We start from the raw sequence: 23,032 nt of genomic DNA, 5'->3' as shown, positions 1-23,032 counted from the left end.
TTAAATTATATATGTATATACGAATCCTACGTTTCTAACATTTACATGTATGTACGTGTAAACAGATGTATATGATCAAACTACAACCAAAAGCAAATATATTTAAAAAATACAAAAATAAATGTAAAAAAAATTTTTTTCTGCTACCAGTAACAGTACAAAGCTTGGCTGGAGTAATATTCTTTTCTATACTAATGTAATAAATGAATTTTCAGATCAATACACAATAGATTTGGCGTAGGAAAAGCCACAGCCATAAGAGCGGTACGACGAGTTACTCAAGCATTATGTGGTCTTGCTTCAAAATTTATACAATGGCCGACAGGAGAAAGGATTGAAGAAATTAAGCAAGGTTTTTCTTACGTTGGTGCCTTTTCAGGAACTATTGGAGCAATAGATAGCACACATATTAATATATCAGCTCCTAAGAAGAATCCAGAGGCTTATATTAATAGAAAAGGACATTATTCTATCAAAACCCAGGTTCATAATTTTATAGTTTGTACTGTGTTACTAATAGTAAAAAAGTAGAAATATTTTTAAAATTTATTCCTATATGTTTAAGTATAATTGCTTTTAATTGTAGGTAGTTTGTGATCATATGCGCGTGTTTACACATGTAAATGTTGGACACGTAGGATCCGTACATGATGCTCGTGTACTCAGGTTATCAGCTTTGCAAGACTATATTGCAGACCCATCAAAGTTTCCCAATAATAGCCATTTAATAGAAGATGCTGCTTATCCCTTTTCGAAACAGTTGATGGTACCATATACGGATAATGGCCATCTTACACAGCATCAAAAGAATTTTAATTTCTGTCTTTCTTCTTCTCGTATGGTTGTGGAAAGAGTTATTGGGTTGCTTAAAGAACGCTGGAGAAGTCTTCTTCATTATTTGGCGACAACAAGTGTCGAGCGCATTGCTTATCATGTTCTAGCATGCTGTGTTACATAACATATGTCTGATGAAAAATGATGAAATAGAAGAAATTATTTTAGATAATAAAGTTGTGTTTCCTGAAACGCGAGCGGAAAATGCAGAACATAATAGAGATGAAGCAGAGGCTAAGAGAAATCTTATATGTGCAACACTTCGTATGAGATATGTGTGAAGAATAGTGATGTGACCAAAATACTACAGTATATATGTATAGGCGTGGTTCAACATTATAAATTAATAATTAAAGTTACAGTATATAATCACAAGGGTGACCTCCTTTTGGACACGTAACGATTGGACACCGCTCGATTGGACACGCACGATTGGACACGCACGATTGGACACGGCTCGATTGGACACCGCACGATTGGACACCACACGATTGGACACCGCACGATTGGACACCGCACGATTGGACACCGCATTATTGGACACCGCACGATTGGACACCGCATTATTGGACACCGCACGATTGGACACCGCATTATTGGACACCGCATTATTGGACACCGCACGATTGGACACAGCACGATTGGACACCGCATTATTGGACACCGCAGTCTTCTAGTGAATAACATTTATATATCATATGACAGATTATCTAAGCTTAGAAATATCTGGCAGAAAAAAGCTTCGATTTGCCAGAAAAAAAATTGAATTTTAAATATCTATATACGTATTTTTAGGAGCATCTCGTTTTGCGTGGAAAGTTTCAAACCTATGTGGTGCAGAAAATGCTCGCACGCACACACACACACACACACACACACGGGGGGGTGCAAGGGGGGCCTTCGGCCCCCCTCCCGCACCCACCCCGTCCAAGTCGCTAACCCATGCAAACTGTATTAGAAATCTGCATACACACACGTAAATGTGTGTGTGTGTCCAATTGTACGGTGTCCAATAATGCGGTGTCCAATAATGCGGTGTCCAATAATGCGGTGTCCAATAATGCGGTGTCCAATCGTGCGGTGTCCAATAATGCGGTGTCCAATAATGCGGTGTCCAATCGTGCGGTGTCCAATCGTGCGGTGTCCAATCGTGCGGTGTCCAATAATGCGGTGTCCAATCGTGCGGTGTCCAATCGTGCGGTGTCCAATCGTGCGGTGTCCAATCGTGCGTGTCCAATCGTGCGTGTCCAATCGAGCGGTGTCCAATCGTTACGTGTCCAAACGGGATACTCCCTAATCACAATTTAGAGTTGAATTTTTTAACTACAAACATACAAAATATTTTTGTACTTTCTGGATAAAACGCTTTTTGACGTTACATATAATAATTTCGAGTGAGTCCCAGATGCGCACAATAACAAATGGACACCACCAATCAAATTCTATAAATTCATCCTAACCCTAACCAACCCAGCAATCTGATTGGTAGTGTCTGTTTGTTACTGTGCGCATCTGGGACGCTCCCATAATTTCAAATACATATAAATCGAATCTGAGTTAAATAATATTTTTTATAATCAAAACATTGTATTGACACATAAAATGTTCTAACACTAATATCTTAAAAACAAAAGAGTAAAATGGAAATTGTTTTAAGCTTAATTCTTACAAACAATAATTATAATTAAGTATAATACTGTGTAGTATAATAAAAACTATAATCTATAATTAAATTTAAAATATAAAAACAAAAATTGTTTTTGCAATAAAACCATATAAAACATTAAAGGTCATAATACGCCCATTCAATATTATTATTAAGTAATACTGCACAAAGAACTTAAAATCTAATCACAATGTTTTTACTTGGAATGGAAAAAGAGCTTTGTATTCTTTCATTACATTAAAAAGAAATATAAGCCTTGTTCGTTTTGTCTGTTCTGGGTCTACTCGGAGCAAACCCAATCTAACAGGTCTGTTGTAGCGTTTCGTAGCGCTAAGTGAACCAGTTGTAGCGCAACTGCAAACGCTTCGTAGTGTTTGTAGAGTTTACTGGACCGCAGCCTTAATAAACCATGCGGCTCCGGGAAATAAAAATAGTAATAATGACGACGAAGCAAAATCAATGCCTCGAGATAATATTAATGACAACGTGGCGTCCGACATACTGTCACGTGATACAATTGTGCCCAGTGCGCCCTCAGATACACAACATAATAGAGAAATATATACGGTTATCGGTACACATTTGAAAAAATGTACACAATACGTGCAGCCCACGATCACAAGGTATGATAGCAGTTTTTGAGGGAAAACAAAAATCACTTTAAAGCTTTCTCCTGATCAAACGTCTTCGAGAAAAGGTAAAAACCTTATTAAAATTTGGATGTTGTTATCAGAATATCATATTAGCCCGACGACGATAGATAGTTGAATCACTTTACCGCAGAAGCTGAATTTAAAGATTATATCGATGCGAATTTAGCCTTGAAAAAGATCGAAAAAATTCCGGAACCAAAAAAATTAAAATCCTTTATAGAACAACGGGCCATGATTAGTAGGGGCGTCATATTTGATTGGCCTTCGTCGATAGAAGACTTGTGGTCGGTAATTCAGGATAGAACAGGTATCATTGGAGTTGAGTGTATGTATCGACGTAAATGGATTAGTGAGGAGAAAAGGTCGGTTCTAGCAGAAACGGATAATATCATCGTTACCTTCAAGGGAGCTGGTGTTAAAGACCTAACAATTTTTACTAACAACATTGGTCTTAAGGTTAGACCGTTTGTTCCTCAGACTAGGCAGTGTTTTAATTGTTATAGGTTTGGCCATACCAAGATTTCGTGTAAGAGTGAGACTCGATGCATTTGAAAAGTATTTACTAATGAACACTCTGATTTCCCGTCCAGCAAATTTATTTCCTCGAAGAGGTCAAGAGACCAACCGTCTCGTATCGTTGAATTAATGATACCCGAACTTCCCGTAATTTAATCGGAAAAGGTGATCACGAGGTATTCAATCTTTCCAGGATGACGTATCACGTGATTGCGGTCACCTACTATATAACGGTTACGTCGCCTACTATATAACGATTATTGCCCAAGCTTTTCGTGATGCGATACAGGCCCTTGTACTTCGGTTTTAACTTGGAGTTCTCATCAGGTTTTAAGCGTAGATCCCTTATCAGAACGTAATCTCCCACCTGGTAAACCGTAGGCCTATGAGACGCCCGATCTTTGTACTCTTTATTATACTGTTTAACTCGCCTCGTCGCATGGTGTAGAGCTATTTCTTGGTCGGTTAATTTGTCTGTGTCGGTTATGTCCAGATTCGAATCAGCGGCTGCGTAGGCCTTGACAAATTCCGATAAATCACAGTCTGCATGATTCCTTTGATCAAACCCGAACATGAGCTTGGCGGGTGTTGATTTTATGCTGGAATGATATGTATTATTAATGACATACTACATCATGCCCAACCGCTGCTTCCAATCCCGACTATTATCTACAAGCTTAGTTAATGAACTTTTTAGGAATTTGTTTACACGTTCGGCCATGCCGTTGGCCCATGGCGAGGCAACAGCCACCTTGCGGTGTTTTACATTCCACCTGCCAACGAAGTCTACAAACTCACCAGAGGTGTATGCCGTACCCCTGTCGGAGACCACACACGCCGGCTTACCGAAGGTTTCGAATATATACTGTAAGTGATTAACGGTTTCTTTTGTACCGGTAGAACGAGTTGGCATCAGCCAGGTAAAACGCATGAAAGCATCCACTATTACATGCTTATACTTATCCGTCGTCTCCTCTAGAGGACCAAAGTGATCCACGTGCAGAACTTCAAGAGCCTCCTTTGGTGGATCATACAAAGAAGTCTCAAACTCCAGCCGGTGCGTGCTACCATCTGACATAAGGCAGGTCAGACAATTTTTCACGTGTTCATTAATTTTCTTTCTCATATGGGGGAACCAGAATTTTTTCCGGATCCCCTCATATGTTTTGGCCACTCCGCAATGGGCCATATCGTCATGATGGGCACGTAAAACCGGGCCCACCATGCCCTCAGGTACCACGAATACCCATTCACCCTCGCATTCTCTGTAAAGTAAACCATCTATTAGTTCAAACTTTTCTCTGGGGTTACCTAATTCGATATCTTTGCAGTTCTCGGCCAACTGCGCAGCGGCTAGCTGCCGGAATTCCAACTCCCTCTCGAGTGGCAGTGCACTTACGTATGCGACGTTTCTGCTCAACGCATCAACGTGGCTTATGCGATTGCCCGGACGATGCGCAATCTTAAAGTTATAATTTTGCAAGGTAAGGACCCAGCGTGCAATCCTTGGGTTGAGGTTGGCTTTGTTCACCGCATAGACCAGTGCGTTACAGTCAGTGACTATTGTAAATACTACCCCATATAAATATATGTGGAATCTTTTCACAGCGCGTACCATTGCTAACGTTTCCAGCTCGTAGCTGTGATAGTTTCTCTCGGCCTGATTTGTAGTTTGACTGAAATACGCCACCGGGCCCCAATTACTATCTTTACGCCTCTGCATCAGGATTGCACCTAGGCCCAAAACACTCGCATCTGTATGCAGCTCCGTTTCCGCTGCCGGATCGTACAGTTATAGCACGGGAGAAGCCGTAAGCTCTCGCTTCAATAACTCGAATGCTTGCTCGCACGCCTCGTCGAACTTGAAAGTGGTTTCTTTTTTTAATAATTCATGCAACGGTCTACTTTTTCTCGCAAAGTCCCGAATAAATTTGCGGAAATAACCCGCTAGGCCCAAAAACTGTCGTACTTGGTGTACGTTAATCGGCTTCTTGAACTTCCTGACAGTGGGACTTCCTCAGTGTGCCGGGGGCTCAAAGTAATCCCGTCCCCGCTCACGACGTACCCCAGGAATTCTACCGATTTCCGCAGAAATAAGCATTTCTGGTAATTCAATTCAAACTCGTACTTTTTCAAAATCTCTAAAACTTTCTCTAATGTTTCTAAATTATCCTCGACTGATTCAGACACAATTAGGATGTCGTCAACATACACAAGAACTTGTTCCGATCTGATAAGCGGGTCTAAAATTTGTATCAGACGTTTTTGAAACTCCGCCGGCGCGCCGCGGCGCTTCGGAGTACCCGAACGGAAGTTTTACATATTCAAATTGCCCGTCCGGTGTGGCAAACGAGAAATACTTCGCGTGCTCGTCCTTTACGCGTATTTGGTGGAACCCGTCTTTCAAATCCAATAACGTAAAAACCGACTTATTGGATAGGCGCGACAAGCATTCCTCAATTAAAGGGAACGGGTACTTTTGCCTTTCAATTCTGCTATTCAACGGTCTAAGGTCCACACATAGACGAATTCTCCCGTCCTTCTTTTTCACAGGTATTACTCGCGCGCAATAGGGCGACACGCTCGGCCGTATTATACCGCGTTTCAATAAATCGTCTGTAATTTCTCGAAGCTGAAGACGCTCGGCATAGGCGAATCTCCTAGGGGCATACGCAAACACGGACGGATCCTTGAGCCTGACCTCGACCGCGTAGTCATCATCGGTTGTAACTATGGGCTTCTTTCCCACGCCTAACACCACGTCTTTCAACATCTGCTTCCCACTTTCAAAATCGATTTTCACGTCCGACAATATTGACTCTAAAGATTCCACGGCCTCGTCACTCTCCACGCACAAAGGTAGTTGATCGAACAATTTTGTACGAACGTCACGATCGCTAGTCGACGGTTTGTATACAAAAGTTAGACCTTCGCGGTCAATAAACTCGCGTCCCACAATAATATCTCGAACACGCTTCCTTTCAGCACGTACAGCGTGATGTTCAAAAGTCGGTCGACTAACTGTTTCAAACTAATTTCTACGTTAACTGTTCCCGCGATATTTAACGGTATATTTTGAAGGTTTCTAAACGCTCTCGTAGCCGGTTCCAATTCTACACCGCTCGGTTTTATCTCGCGCTCGAACGCTTCTACCTTAATGAAGGAAACGGGACTATCCGTGTCCACTAACGCAGACAACTCACAATTTACGCCGTTTATTCTAGACACCTGCACGAACGGGGCGCTGACTGATAATTCTCGACCCTGCATCTCCACAACCGCTACCGTTTCTTCCACCGAGACGTCTTCGGTCACGCTGGCAGCCGTCCGCGCTGTAGATGCCTTAGCCTCGTCCCTCTGCTCGTTCTTCCGCTTCAATTCAGGACACTCCGTCGAGCGATGCCTTTTCTGCTTGCAGTAGAAACAGGATACCTCTCCTTTGCAGTCGAAGTGGGTGTGCCCTCTCTTTCCGCAATTTTTACAAACGTCCGGTTTCCGTTCTCCGTGATCGCCGCTCCTTGCTGGTATTCCGCGTCTCTTCTTCTCTTTGGCGGCGACCGCTATTTCCTTCATTTTCTGGAGGAATCCTTCCAGCGAATTGCTGGCTATTAGCGTTGCAGTAGCTCTGAGCAAGCTCGACGGTATTCCACCAATCAACAAATGAATCTTGTTCTTCGGCTGTAGATCCAGCCGGTGCATCATTGATAGCTTGTCTAAGGCATAATCGCTGAACGACTCCTTAGCCATATTCCACCGACGTGCCTCCACCTTCTGTATAATCTCTGTGTAAGGCACCTCCCGGTCAAAGAATTTCAACAGTTCCTGCTTGAGGCTACTCTACGTATCCATGGCGGGCCCGGTCTGCCCCTCATACCAACGTTTCGCACCCCGCGTCAGCTTGGTCGATGCCGCGAGTAGTACGATGCCGTCCGCCGCGCCATGCACCTGGGCAGCCCTGTCAGCTCTCCTTATCCACAATTTTACATTTTCTTCTTCCGACCCACTATACTCCGGTATTTGGGTCGCTAACCACCTCACCTGGTCGCCAGCTTGCACGCCATGTGCCAAGATCGACGCGTGGCCGGCCGAAAGCGTGGAACCGCTTGGTTTCGAATACATCGGTTCCGCTGGAAGCCCTTCTGTTGGGCGCTCCTCTCTCGTCCTCTCTCTCTCTCAGTTGCGCTCGTGCGCGGAGTCTCTCTCATTGTCACTGTGGGCGGATTGCCAAGCCGCTGGAACAGCTGCTCGAACATCTGTTGTTGCATCCTTACTACATTTTCTTGCAACTTCATCATCCTTTCTTTTTGATGGAGCAGCACTTGCTGCTGCTGTCTAGTTAATTCCGTCGTCAATCCCATAAGGGCCTGTTGCAGAAACGAGGCTGTAACCGCCTGCTCTGCTACTCCCGCCGTGGGGGTCGAAGGTCCCGACGGCCTCCTCTCTCTCGACCCCGCTGCTACTCCGCTGCCAGCGAAGTCCGCTGATGGGCCATGCCTCTCGAAATGCACTAAAAGCGCCTTAATAATTTCTTCGCGGTCTCCTTCCACCGGTACACGATAAAGTTGAGCCTCCGTCCGGAGCTGCTCCGTCGTGAATTTCTTCAACGCCGCGCGATCCATTTTCGTTGCTCGAAAACCTCGCGCCAACTCATGTGCTCTCACTCAACGATCACGTGCACCGCACTCACTTAGTGTACGGGCTAGATAATAGAACTCGTTTCGAACGCAAATATAAAACTTTATTCTTATAATACAGTCTATTCGCGGGAGAATAAGCGTTAGCTCCGATCGCCGTGGAGTCACGACACCAAGTGTTCGTCGGAAATCGCCCGGTACCGACTCCGAATTTGTTTTTCGACCTTCATCGAATATCGATCGATTTTCGTTCCCTTTGGTCGACGCAAATATCGACCAGTGTCATCGACATTCCGCCCACCAATTAATCACAGATTAATTCTAATCGTCACTACTGGGCAATTTACATAATTTTGTAATTGATCGCTTTACAATATTGCCGCTCGTCTTAACCGTAACAACCCGAACTCTTCCGTCAGTGCCTGGATGGAGGTCGAGGACCCTTCCCATTTTCCATTGCAGGGGCGGTGCATTTTCATCTACGATCAGGACTATATCGTCCTTAGCTAAATTTTTTCTTTCCTTAGTCCATTTGCATTTGCCCTGCAATGAAGTTAAGTACTCGACGCTCCATCGCTTCCAGAAATGCTGTGCGATCCGCTGAATCAATTGCCATCGTTTCAATCTATTTACAGGAGCATCAGTCAAATCGATGTCCGGCAAATTCGTCAACGGTTCGCCGATTAAAAAGTGCGCAGGTGTCAATGGCTGCATATCGTTTGGGTGAGAAGAGAGCTGACTTAACGGTCTCGAATTCATACATGCTTCGACTTGAACCAATACAGTGTTAAGCTCCTCATAAGTGAGCCGAGTTTCACCAACAATTCTTTTCAAGTGATATTTACACGATTTCACTCCCGCCTCCCATAGTCCGCCCATGTGAGGGGCATGAGGCGGGATGAAATGCCATTGAATATTTCTAGACGTACAATATTCATTTACCGACTCGCACATTTCGCCTCTGATCGCCTTATATAATTCGCCTAGCTCTCTTCTCGCGCCCACGAAATTTGTCGCATTATCGCTATATATTTTTTGTGGATGACCTCGCCTTCCCACAAATCGACGCAACGCACCGATAAATGCATCCGTAGTTAGATCGCCTATCGCTTCTAAATGAACTGCCTTCGTCGAGAAGCATATAAATACAGCAATGTATGATTTGTTAGTTTTCTGTCCTCGCCCTCTGCTCATTAGCGTAGTGAGTGGGCCCGCGTAATCTACGCCTACCACGGTGAACGCCCGTCGACAAACCACCCTGTCCGACGGCAGCGACCCCATAATTTGATTTAATGGTTTAGGATTGACTCGAAAACAGGTGGTACACTCACGAACCACCTTGCGGGCCAAATTGCGCCCGTTTAAAGGCCAGTACTGCTCCCGAATCGAAAAGAGCAGCGCTTGTGGGCCCGCGTGCAGCATCCTCCGATGCTCCCGCTCCAGCAACAGAACCGTAAATCGACTTCTCGCGGGCAATAGAATGGGATGCTTTTTATTGTAATTTACCATAGCCGCCTTCTGCAACCTGCCGCCCACCCTGAGGACTCCGTTTTCATCCACAAATGGGCTCAAACCGACTAACGCGCTTCCTGCCTCGAGGCCCCGGTTCCCAGACAAACAACGCATTTCTCTCTCGAAAAACTGACCTTGACAATGCTTGACTAATTTTACACGCGCCGACTTCAATTCCTCCACCGATATACTCGCATAATTTCTATCGATTGTCCCGCTTCTTGCGTTTGATATAAACCGATAACACCATGCTATGATTCTCTCGATTCTTATCAATAGCGAGAACCTACTCAAAATTTCATCTATTATAGAACTAGATGTTGCCTGATTCACGCATACCTGTATTTCTCTTTTATGCTCGGATCCAATAATTTCTAATTCCTGATCGGATGGTTCCGGAAATCGAGGGCGATGCTGCCAACGCGCAGCAATCTCCGAAAGCCACGGCGGGCCCGACCACCACAATGAACTTGTGTCCGGATTATTGCAACCGGTGCCACGAGAAATCAAGTCAGCCGGATTCTCTTTGCCTGCTACGTGTCTCCAATGATCGGCCGACAAAATCGCCTGTATTTTCGCAACTCTGTTAGCCACAAACGTTTTTTGTCGACCCGCGTCTCCTGCTATCCAGGCAAGGACAATCGTCGAATCGCTCCACGCGTATACGCCATGAAACGTAATCGGCAAGGAATCTAGAATTAATTGAATTAAATCGACCAATATTACCGCTCCACATAGCTCGAGTCGCGGAATTGTCAATTTTTTCACCGGCGCCACACGAGATTTTGCGCACAACAATCTTGAGACGACTCGGTTTGCTTCATCTATCGCCTGTACATACGCGCACGCGCCGTATGCTCGCTCGGAGGCATCGCAGAACGCGTGTAAATTGACGCGCACCGGACTCGCGATCCCCACCACTCGCCTCGGAACCTTTACCACACAAAACCTTGTTAATTCTTCCATGTAATCGAGCCATGCCTTCTGCAAATCGATTGGTAACTCGTCATCCCATCCAAGACTTGACTGCCACGTACTTTGCATAATAGATTTTGCTTTGACCACCAGCGGGCTCGCTAGTCCCAATGGATCAAATAACTTTGAAATAGATGATAATAATTGTCGCTTAGTTCGTGCATCAGGCATGGCAGTCGATTTAAAATGAAAATTGTCAGTCTGAGGCGCCCATCGAATGCCCAGGGTTTTATCATCGTCCCGCTCATCCGTTATCGTCTGAAACTCGGCAACCTCACCGCTCGCATCGAACAATTCCTTAGCTCTACTCGATCGCCACTTGTGTAATTCAAATTGCCCTAACTTTAACAATGCAACCATTTCTGCTATCAAACATTTCGCTTCCGCAATGTCGTTCACGCCCGTCAACACATCGTCCACATATAAATCCTGCAGCAACGCTTGTGCCGCTCGCGGATATCGCGCCGCGTTCTCGCTCGCTAATTGTCGCACGCTTCTTATCGCTAAAAATGGCGCGCACGATTGACCATATGTAACGGTATTTAAACGATACTCCTGTATCGTATCGTCTGGTGAAAATCGCCACAAAACTCGTTGACAATCCCGATCGCGATCATGGACGAGAATCTGCCTGTACATTTTTTGCAAATCAGCTGTTATTACTATAGGGTGTATCCGAAATCGTAATATTATTTTAATTAAAGAATCTTGCAAAATTGCTCCGACCATCAACGTATCGTTTAATGATACGCCTGATTTCGTTTTACAGGAGGCATCGAATACAACACGTATTTTCTTGTCAGAATCTCGATACACTCCGTGGTGAGGCAAATAAACAACATGCGAGCTCATTGTTGACATCGGCGGAGCAACTGTCATGTGCCTTAGGTCAATGTACTCTCGCATGAACCCGACGTATGACCGTCTAAACGATTCGTTACTTCTGAATTTTCGCTCTAAATACATTAGCCGCTTTTCGGCAATAGATCTCGATTCACCCAGTTTATGCTTGTTTTTACGAAAGGGCAATTGAACAACAAATCTACCATCTCTATCTCGAGCATGGGTCTCCTGAAAAAACTTCTCGCACGCTTGTTCCTCCTCGGTCAATACCACGTCGCGACTCGAACAATCTTCGATCTCCCAAAACTTGACTATCGATCTGTCCAACGACAATTGCGCGCTTAGACACACGTGGAGATTTACTCCATTATTTGCTACGCATTGTACCGGAGCCGGACCCGAAATGATCCAGCCGAGTTTCGTGTCATGCAGTGATGGCAAACTCGCGCCGAGCTCGATCTTTTGAGGTTCTAATAGACTCAAGAAAAACTCTCCTCCTATCAGTATATCTACCTGACTCGGACGGAAATATGTATTGTCAGCCAACTTCAAATTGTTTGTCACGGATAGATTCTTTGTGTCGACCGCGACAGCAGGCACATTTCGTGTAATTTGTGGTACGATCAAACAAAAAACAGATAATTGGTAGTCCGTTACACGTGACTCGACTGTGACTCGACAACCCTTTGTTACTTTATATGTTAAATTGTTTATTCCCGTGATTGCCTCTTGAACGTTCTCAGGGTTTACATTCAGCCTTGAACAAGCTGCCGCGGTTATGAAATTGGCCTCACTAGCACTATCGAGTAAAACGCGAACCGACTGCCGCATCCCGCCAGAACCCGTAGCATTTACTATGGCGGTCGCCATTAAAATCTGACTCGGACGCGTGCCGCCCGACGCATGATGCACAGACAGATTCACGCTCGATCCTTCGCTTTGATTATTCTCGCTTCTAACGGATTTTGATTCGGAATTCGCGGATCGCTCTACAATAGAGTTATTCTCCTCCACGTGGCACAATGTGTTGTGCCGCCTACCGCATGTCCTACAAGAACTCGCCTTACAATTTCCGACTAAATGATCATTTCTCAAGCAATTAAAGCAAAGTTTCAATTTCTTTATGAGATCGATTCGTTCTCGCGCGGTCAGATTTACAAATTTATCGCATGAATATATGAGATGAGCTCCCTTACATACATAGCATCGTCCCGAACCTGTCACCGTAGCTAGGCTAATTGCTGCATTCGTCGAATTGACCTTGAGTTGTCCCGCCGAACTTGCAGAGTCGAGTCGCCCAAAGGCCCTGGCATTACCCGCGGCGCCGCTCCTTCCGGCCTTCCTTCTATTACTCTTAACTTCCTCGGAAATCGACTGACCCTGGCTCGACTCATTTAGCCGTTCGAGCATCTGCACTCGCCGCTGCAAAAATTTGAACAACATATCAATTGTTATTTCTTGTTTTTGCTCCGTGGTCTCCTCCCAATGACGACGTGTGGCCTTGTCCAGCCTCTCCTCGATCATAAAAATAACGAAGGCATCACCCCAGGGTTCAACATCCGAATCTCTCGCCTTTACGATTCGTAAATGTTTTCGGTATACATCGATCAATTCCTGGATTGCCACGGCCGATTCCTGTTCGACCTTCGGTGCGTCAAACAAACATTGTATGTGTCGTCGTCTCAACGCTTTCTCGTCCTCGTAACGGGCTTTCAACAACGACCACGCTATCTCATAATTTTCAGCTGAAATCTCGATGGACTCCACGACCTTTGCGGCTCTCCCTGTTAATGCTCCGTTTAGATATTGGTGCTTTTCCAATGGTGATAAATCACTGTCGTGAATTAACGTTGTAAAGGAATCAGAGAATCGCTTCCACTCGTGCATTTCGCCCGAAAAACTTGGAAGTTTTATCGTCGGCAGTTTGACCTTGTGTTCTACGTTGGATGTTCCCCGCGATGCGCTTGAAGATCCTAAACTCCTTAACACTTCGGTCTGTTGCTCCAGTATGCGCACCATTGCATCGTTAGCGTCTGTCGCCGTGCTTGTAGTCGGCCTTAGAATTGCAATCTTTTTTGTTAAAAATGCCTTGAGATCGATGTACCGGGCTTCGAATTCGTCGTCCTCTCGCTGATCCTCCGCTGGAAACTCTTCTTCTTCAACGGCGACCAGTAATTGTTGCTGAATCTCTTCGAATTCCTTGTGAATTTTCTCCAGCCTGTCGGCGTGAATCGTCAATGTTTCAAATTCCGGCGATATTTGCTTATGGAGCACTCTCTCCGCGAATTTCACGATATTTGTTTGCTTGGCCTTTATATATCGTCTTCTCTTTCGTAACTCCTTGCATTGTTCCTCGCTCATGACGAATGCTTGATTTGTACCTCTCGAATTGTCTCAAAAAGATCCGATCGCTCTGCTTGCCGTTCTATTACCTCTCAATGCTCTGCGCGACGCTCCTTGCCAAGTATCACGCACAATTGTAACACAATAGACAAAATCCGGCTCGAAGGACCATGTACGGGCTAGATAATAGAACTCGTTTCGAACGCAAATATAAAACTTTATTCTTATAATACAGTCTATTCGCGGGAGAATAAGCGTTAGCTCCGATCGCCGTGGAGTCACGACACCAAGTGTTCGTCGGAAATCGCCCGGTACCGACTCCGAATTTGTTTTTCGACCTTCATCGAATATCGATCGATTTTCGTTCCCTTTGGTCGACGCAAATATCGACCAGTGTCATCGACACTTAGACTAATACAGGCGAGCACGCTAGCTCAGATCCGACTTCTGAGATGAAAAGTATTTACTAATGAACACTCTGATTTCCCGTCCAGCAAATTTATTTCCTTGAAGAGGTCAAGAGACCAACCGTCTCGTATCGTTGAATTAATGACACCCGAACTTCCCGCAATTTAATCGGAAAAGGTGATCACAAGGTATTCAATCTTTCCAGGATGACGTATCACGTGATTGCGGTCATCGGTAAGGTTCTTCGGACTTAGAGCGCGTACACAAGGACCTTAGCACAGGATACTAGGATTCTAGGATATAGGTAAGTATTCTCTCAAACAAACTACACTAGCTATCTTGACTAACACTGATTTAATATATCTACTCAATTCTACAGAGATCAAGTGACTCCCGAGAACCGCCTTCGACTTGACGTGTTCCCTACCCGCAGGAGAGTGCCGGTACGACGCGCTTTCCCGGAGCCCGCTGGTCCCGTCGCATGATCTTTCGGCGGATATCCGGTACGCTAGCGCCTAACTTGGCGCGCAACGCCGCTACTCGCGGACCGACGCTGGTACTAGGCTACTATATTCTAGGGATTTAATATCCCGATTTTACACATTGTTTGCGGAGATAAAGCCCACGGAGAATGTAACGAACCAGTCAAGTGTCGTAATTGTGGTGGTCAGCACAAATCTACCCAGGTAGCAAGGTGACGTTAATACGACGTCAATAATTCGTCATTTAAGGTCGCAGACGTCATGTTACCAAATTAAGACGTAATAGTAACGTCATTTTTTGACCTATTAATTACGTCAGTCATTTATCCATCCTACAACGTATTTCCGACGTCATATTTTTGACTAATTAATAACGTCAGTTAATTGATCATTTTACGACGTATTAATAAGATTTTATTAGTGACTAATTACTGACGTTAACTATAATTCTTTGTAATAATTGACGATTTAACCTCAAATGACAAATTATTGAGGTCTAGTGGACGACACCTTGCTACCTATAACTATTAATCATTATTTAAAGATTGGTTAATAAACAACATTATTAAAATTAATATAATATTTTATATAATTAATACTATCAATATTTTAGAATCATCCCAGGTAACACATAATATTTATGATAAATATTTATTAATATTTATTAATATTTATTTTTTCAAAATATTATAAAAATATTTTACACATATTTTATATATACGAAGAAAAAAATCTTTATTCAACATATTAAAATATAGATTAAATATTTTATATAATATTTATGGTAAATAAAAGATAAAGATTTGTATAAGTAATATTTTGTAAATATATTTATAAATATTTCATAAATATTTTTATAATATTTATGATAAATCTTTATGATTTGTCAAATCTAAGACCACAAAAATATTTATAAAATATTTGGATAAATATTTATAAAATATTTAAATAAATATTATAAATATTTTATAAATATTTTGTAAATATTGCGTTTTATCTGAGGTATAATTTAGCTTTATCAAAAGAACAGAGCAAAAACATATTTCTATAAGTTATTCCACATGTTATTTTGCATATGTAAAAATCAGGAAAAAAACTGTAAATTTATATTTATTTATAAAAATATTAGTTAACTACAAGTTTCATGTTTCTCGCATCTATTGAACTGATCTATAACAAATATGTATTCATGATTATTAAGTGTTCATGGATCATCACAAAGGGCTAGATAGCGTACGATCTTCGAAGTCAAGCAACGTCGACGGCGGTTCAGAGTTGGATGGGTGAGCGGAAGTTAGGCAATTCCAAATGTGACTATGGTGTGGTGGATCGTGATGCTTGTTGAGAAACAACGTAGATTTTTTTTACATTATAATTATGTTATTTCGATATTTTCATAATGCAAGTACTGCATATATAGGACATGTACCCGAAATATTTTCTAAAACGTCAAAATAATAGCTTTTACTACCTGGGATAGTCATAAAAATGACGTTAAAATGTCGTCTTTATTAAATGTAATCTAAAAACCTATGTTTTGTCATAAAAATAACAATAAAATACCGTCAAATGTACGATACTAGCTTCTTGAAAATGACGTCAATAATATAAAAATAATGACGTATTTTTGACGTCAATATATGACATCGTTAAGATGAGACAAATGTACGTCAGTTTTACGACATTTAGACGTCATTTTATCTCGACATTATGACGTCTGGTTCGTCATAAAATGACCAAAAAATGCCGTCAATTAGGCGTCACCTTGCTACCTGGGTACGTTTAAGCAATGCCCTGTTTTTCCAAGAAATAAGAACATTAATGTTGTAATGGCGTATAAAAACATTTCTTTTTATAGTGCTAGGCGCCTGATTGAGGAGGTGAGCAGATCTTCTACGTCCCCTCGGGATGTGGTTGTGAACCAGGAGAATTGGCCGAATCTGTGTCCCATTGTAAATACATCTTACTCAGAGATGGTAAAACATGATGCCCCCCCCCCCCCCGAGAGGGATCGGTTGTCCGGCCCTATTGTTACAGCTTGGTCGGGGGAAGTGGCGACCCCTCGTCATCGACATACTGATTATATTAAGTTAAGGAGACCCCGTGGTGACGGGCCTTCTTTTAATTATTATAGACAATTTGATCTGTGTGCTGGAGAAATTAATAAGGAGAGGCGGAGTCTTGCATTGGTGGCACCCATGGCACCGCGCGCGGCTCCTCCGGAGGAGAGGGAGATTATGTTGTCTCGCGAGGACCGTGAGCCCCGGGACTAGCGAGCTGTTCGGAAAGCGGTATCAGATATGCTCCAACTGATACGCAGGAATCCACAGATACGGGAGATTTTTCTTAACAATATGAACTATTATGTTCAGGATAGGGATAAGTCAGCCACAGAAGATTTATAATACCTACGATTGTTGGAATTTAGCAAATTCAAGGTAATCTTTTTCCTTTGTTTAATAACACTTAAATGTAAAATAGAGTAAATGTAAAATAACATTATTAATAAATAAAAAGCAAGAAATAAGAGGAACATTAAAATTCTCTTAATATCTTTTATCGTTATGTGTAGTTATGACGCATACATAAAATTTAACAAATTACTTGAAATAAAATATTTTCTTAATGCAAATTCATAAATTATTACTTTTCGTAAATTAACTAATCAATATAAAAAATTACTGAATATATAAATAATTATTTAATATAATGTATTTACAGGCTCTTTCTTTTCGTATTGTCGAATAAGAAACGAAAGTCAATAAAAAGAATATACAAATTTAATCAACATTATTATTATTATGGAAAAGTTATTATTGAAGAATATTTTACTCGAAAACATGTTTCATGTTTGATTCTTCTAGTATAGTTTATCGTCTTTATCTAATAACAGTGATGACGACGATGAAGAATTACAAAATATCTTGTTCAGTAACAACCACAGATGAAAAGAGAAACGTACCAAAAAATTATTTGAAACACATTGGGTGTTTACGATAATAGCTATCCGAGTAATTTTCTCTAGGACCAAAATATATGATAAGCACAGCCATCTACTACCATCATGATTCGTGACAACTCAATGCTGTCTGGTATAGCCAAATCAACATCACGAGCAAGTTGCGAGTTGCGAGTTCCGTGAGTTTGTAGCAGGTAACCTAAAAAGTACGATATAAATATTATAAATAATTTGATTGATTATTACAATTAAAAATACTATGTTTTTAATGTATGGTAAGATTATTCCCAGGCAGGCCTGCCAGATTTCCAGATCTGGTACCACGTTTTGGCCGTGGAGGGGGTAACTTATACCACAAGAGGTTGAGAGTTGACACAGCCAGGTTTTAGATGTTCTTCAGCGCCCTCATGATATTAACGACGTGGACATGTACTACGTAACCAATGTTCACGTTAGGGCCAAGGAGTAACGCGTATCTGTATAATGTTGGTCCCGTTCCGTGCTATTGTGCACGAAATGTCCTTGCGATAACACAAAGTTATCATGCAAAATAATCTCGAAGATCCATGATCGGATGGATCCTTGCACGCTTTTATTATCACTTTGTTCGATTTTATTATTGTCTCGCTCGTTAACATAATTACGTTATAAGACCGGCATATTTTTAAAATAGAAATCAAATTTTATATTTTTTTATACATTAAATGTGTGTGTGTGTGTGTGTGTGTGTGTGTGTGTGTGTGTGTGTGTGTGTGTGTGTGTGTGTGTGTGTGTGTGTGTGTGTGTGTGTGTGTGTGTGCGTGTGCGTATATTAATATCACAATTACATTAATATATAATCTAAAACAAATTATTCATAAATAATTCTGTGATTTAATGCAAATAGAAAAGTGACAATTTTTTAAATTAACTCTTACTGATTGTTATTATTTTGTAAATAAAATGTTGTAAAATTGTATTCAGTCTATTAGTTATATTCTTGTTGTGCTCTCTATTAGAATTAGGAATATATACAGTATTAAAATAAAATAATATATATATATATATATAAAATATATATATATATTGACGATTATTTAACAACACGTTGCGATGACTTGGTTAGGTGGTGTGAATGCGAGCGGACGCATGGTGTGTGAGTGAGATTAATTATATTGTATTTTAGAGAATAGAGGTAAGATAGAGGCGACAATTAGTGTCAGGAGGATAGCGAGATAGGCGAGAGCAAAGGGTAATTGGAGGAAGCATTGAGAGGTAAGGCGTTATTGTAATAGATAGAGGAAAACAGACGGATAGGTTAGGAGGTTAGGAAGCACGGGTAGGAAAGAGCGGGAAAATGTCCAGGGAGATAAGAGAGAGAGGAGTAAAAGGTAGGAGTATAGAAGATGGACAGAGGAAATTGGTGATGGATGGTAATAAACAGGGAAAAAGAGTGAGTTTTAAGGAACAGGAGAACGTAGGTAAAGAGAATTTAGATAGGGATGGATTAGCTAAGCTAAGGAAGGAAGTAAAAGCAATGGCATTAGAAATGAAAGAATTTAAGGATGAGATAAGACAGGAATTGAGAGTTTTAAAGGTAGAACAGGAATTATGGGAGAAAAGAATGAAGGAATTAGAGGTTAAATGCATAGGGGTGGAAAAAGATATAATAGAGTTAGGAGAAATAGTAAAGAGAGGAGAAGTAGAAGGGGGGAGGGCTAGTAGGGCAGAAGATAGCGACAGCATAGGAAGTGTTGCAGTAGGAAGAAGGAGAAGTGAGAGTAGAGAAAGTAGATACAGTAGAGCGAGCTCAGGATATAGTTTTGAGAATAGTATCGGAGGGCTGAGTGACAGAGAGGTAGGAAAATTAAAGAAATGGGTAGAGGATAGGGAAAAGGAGGAGAGGAGAAAGAACATAGTAATTAGAGGTCTACGAAAGGAAGATTTAGATAGGATACAAGAAGGATGGATAGAGGAGATGATCAGAGAAAAGCTAGGATTGGAAATTAGGGTGACAAAGTGGTGGATAAGCGGGTCGGTGATAATAGGAAGTCTTGAAACTGAGGATATGAAAAAGGACATAATGCGTAATAAGAACAAACTTAGGGGAGAACGGCTATTTATTGAGCAGGATTTGACATGGGAAGAAAGGAATACACAAAGAGACATAGCAAGGTGGGTTAAAGAAGAGAAGGAAAGAGGTAGAATTGTAAAAATAGGCAGGGTAAAAATTAATGGAATATGGCTTAAGTGGGAGAATGTGTTGACAGACAGAAGAGTAGACTTGCCCAGAAGGAAGTTAGGAGAAGGGATAGTTACAGGTGATTTAAGATTAGGTAGAGAGGATACTGGTGCTAGTGCGGATAGAAATAAAGAGGAGGTGAATACGAAGGTAGGAATTAGTGTAGGAGATAAGGAAAACTAAGTGAGTGCCAAGAAGGGAGGGAAAAGAGAGAGAATAGAAGTAAATTTAGAGTTAATGGTAAAGGCAATGGTAAATATAATAGGATATGTAAGAAGAAATGCAAGAGTAAGGTTAGTAATAATGTAGGACATAGGACTCATTTGGATAGAAATATGATATTCTGGAACGTAGCAGGCTTAGGAAGACAGGACAGGGACTTTTGGGAATTTGTGAAAGAATATGATTACATAGGACTAAGTGAAACTTGGGTAGAGGAAAAGGGTTGGAATAATATAAAGGATATGCTTCCTGGATCTCATACCTGGGAATGTTGTTTCGCAGAGAGGAACAAAATGAGAGGCAGAGCCAAAGAAGGATTCATTATAGGTAAAAAGAAGGATTGGGGGAGAGAGGATAGGAAATTGATAGATAGGAGTGGTGATGGGTGGATAGCTACTAGGATAGAGAAAGCATTTAGAAAAAAAAGCATGTGGATAATTACAGTTTATAACCAAGGTAGATGGGAAGATATTAAAAGTAAAATACTAGAGATGGTAGAAAGGAATAGGAATGATATGTTTTTAATAGGTGGAGATTTTAATATAAGAATTGGAGAGTTAGGTATAGAAGAAGAGGCTTTAGGGTTAGGTAGGAAAAGTAAGGATAAGACAATAGGAAATAATGGGAGAGATTTAGTAGAGTTTGTAAATGACATAGGTGGCTATATATTGAACGGAGTGTTTGAAGGTGACAGGGAAGGAGAGTATACGTACATTGGAGCTAGAGGTAATACGGTCATAGATTATGTAATTGCATGTGAAAATTGTATTGATAGGATAATGAGTTTTAGAGTAGTGGATAGAGTGGACTCGGATCACATGCCCCTGACAGTGAAGATGGACTCAGAAGAGGAATGGATTGAGGAGGATTTACAAGATTTAGAAGTAAGGAGGACAAAAACTCTATGGGATTTGGAATCGAGACACCTGTACGAGGAAAAAACCGAGGAAGCTGAATGGTCGGAAAATTTGGAAAATGACTCGGTGGAAGAAATCTGGAAAAATCTAAAGGAGACGATTCTGGAGGCGATGGTGAAAAAAGAAATAAGATGGAAGAGAAGGAAAATAGGACTAATAGAAGGAAAGAATGGTGGAACAAGAGTTGCTCCAGGGAAAAGAGAAAAGTTCATAGAGCTCTGAAAAGCTGAAAAAAAGGTAAAATTACGAGGGATGTCTACCTGGAGTGCAAGAGCAATTTAAAAGAGTTCCTGGATAATAGATATGCTATTTGGAAAGAAGAAGAAGAACTGGAGCTGAAAAACTTGAGGAATGCAACTGAGGTGTGGAAGTATATAAACAAAAGAAAAGGAAGGAGAAAGAAGATAAAAAATAATATAGGAAAGAGTGAATGGGAAAGGCATTTCATGAATTTGTTGGAGGGCTCGGACAGGAGAGGAATTGAAGTTACTCCTGAAGAGGTGGAGACAGAGGAGGGAAATGAGAATGAGGAGGGAGTGCTGATCAACGAAGAGTTAATAGGAAGAGCAGTTGACAAACTGAAAAATAAAAAGGCACCAGGATTGGATGGAATCCCTTTGGAGGCATGGAAATACGGAGGAGCTGCTATTAGGAAAGGACTAACGGTATTAATAAAGAAGATCTGGCTAGGAGATAGTATACCAGAAGATTGGAAGACAAGTGTGATCCTACCTCTATATAAAAAGGGGGATCAGGAAAAAATGGAAAATTACAGAGGTATTTCCCTTCTCTGCTCTGCTTATAAGATTTACGCAACGGTCTTAAGAGGATCCCTGGAGGAGGAATCAATGAAGCTGAAAGCGCTGCCAGAAAGTCAAGGTGGTTTTAGAGAAGGAAGAGGAACGATGGATAACATCTTCATTTTGAATCACGTGGTACAAAGAGAGAAACTGAAGGAGGATAAGAAGGTGTTCGCTTTATTCGTGGACTTGAAAGCGGCTTTCGATAATATAAAAAGGGAAAAATTATGGCATATCCTAGAAGAAATCGGTATAAAGAAGCAAACAACTAGAAGACTTAAAAAGGTGTATGAGGAGACGAAGGCGGTAGTGAAAACAGAAGACGGTGTAACGAAGGAATTCCACACGTGCAAAGGAGTTAGACAGGGATGTGTGATGAGTCCACTTCTTTTTGACTTATACATTGCGGACATTGATAAGTATATGAGTAAAAGAGGAATAGGTGGTATTAAATTAGGAAGTGATAGGATATGGTCGTTAGCGTACGCAGATGACATGGTGTTATTAGCGAAAAATAGAGTTGGATTAATGGACATGATGGATACGCTTAGAAGATTCCTAAAAGAGAAAGGTTTAGAACTTAATATAGATAAAACAAAGGTCATGATATTTAACAGAAATGGAAAGGAAAAGATTGGTAAATGGTCATGGGAAGGTAGAGAATTAGAAGAGGTTAGTTCGTTTAAATACTTAGGTTTCGTGTTTAATAGAAAGGGGGATTATAGAAATCATGTAAAGGACTTGAGTATTAAGGGTAGACTGGCCGCGAATAGGGTATGGGGCTTAGGAGAAAGAATTTGTAAGAACGATTTTAGTAGGAGATGGATGTTATTTTGCTACTTGATTAAAAGCGTTATGTCTTACGGGGTAGAAATTTGGGGCTGGGAAGAAAAGAAAGAATTAGAAAAGGTAATGTTAGATTATGTAAGATGGGTCTTCAATATAGATTTTTGCACGCCAAGGTATATTATGATGCTAGAGCTAGGCTTAGATAAATTAAGAATTAAATGGGGCATAAGGGCTAGAAGGTTTGAGGAAAAAATTAAA

The 23,032-nt window shown here is 41.5% G+C and overlaps 1 protein-coding gene across 1 annotated transcript; it reads right to left on the bottom strand.

The window, feature by feature from the left end:
* Positions 1-8,624: 8,624 nt before the first annotated feature.
* Positions 8,625-13,994, bottom strand: LOC118647191. Its single transcript, XM_036291584.1, has one exon. It carries the CDS (start codon positions 13,992-13,994, stop codon positions 8,625-8,627), a length of 5,370 nt encoding a protein of 1,789 aa, XP_036147477.1.
* Between the last annotated feature and the right edge of the window lie 9,038 nt (positions 13,995-23,032).

This window comes from Monomorium pharaonis, chromosome 8, assembly GCF_013373865.1.
Source record: "Monomorium pharaonis isolate MP-MQ-018 chromosome 8, ASM1337386v2, whole genome shotgun sequence".
In the NCBI taxonomy this organism is placed as follows: domain Eukaryota; kingdom Metazoa; phylum Arthropoda; class Insecta; order Hymenoptera; family Formicidae; genus Monomorium; species Monomorium pharaonis.
Note: the sequence above shows the minus strand (reverse complement) of the source record. Positions and strands in the feature narration are given on the sequence as shown.

What these genes read in the sequence shown, in the direction of transcription:
- LOC118647191 (XM_036291584.1), bottom strand. Translation starts at nt 13,994, where the DNA reads ATGAGCGAGGAACAATGCAAGGAGTTACGAAAGAGAAGACGATATATA.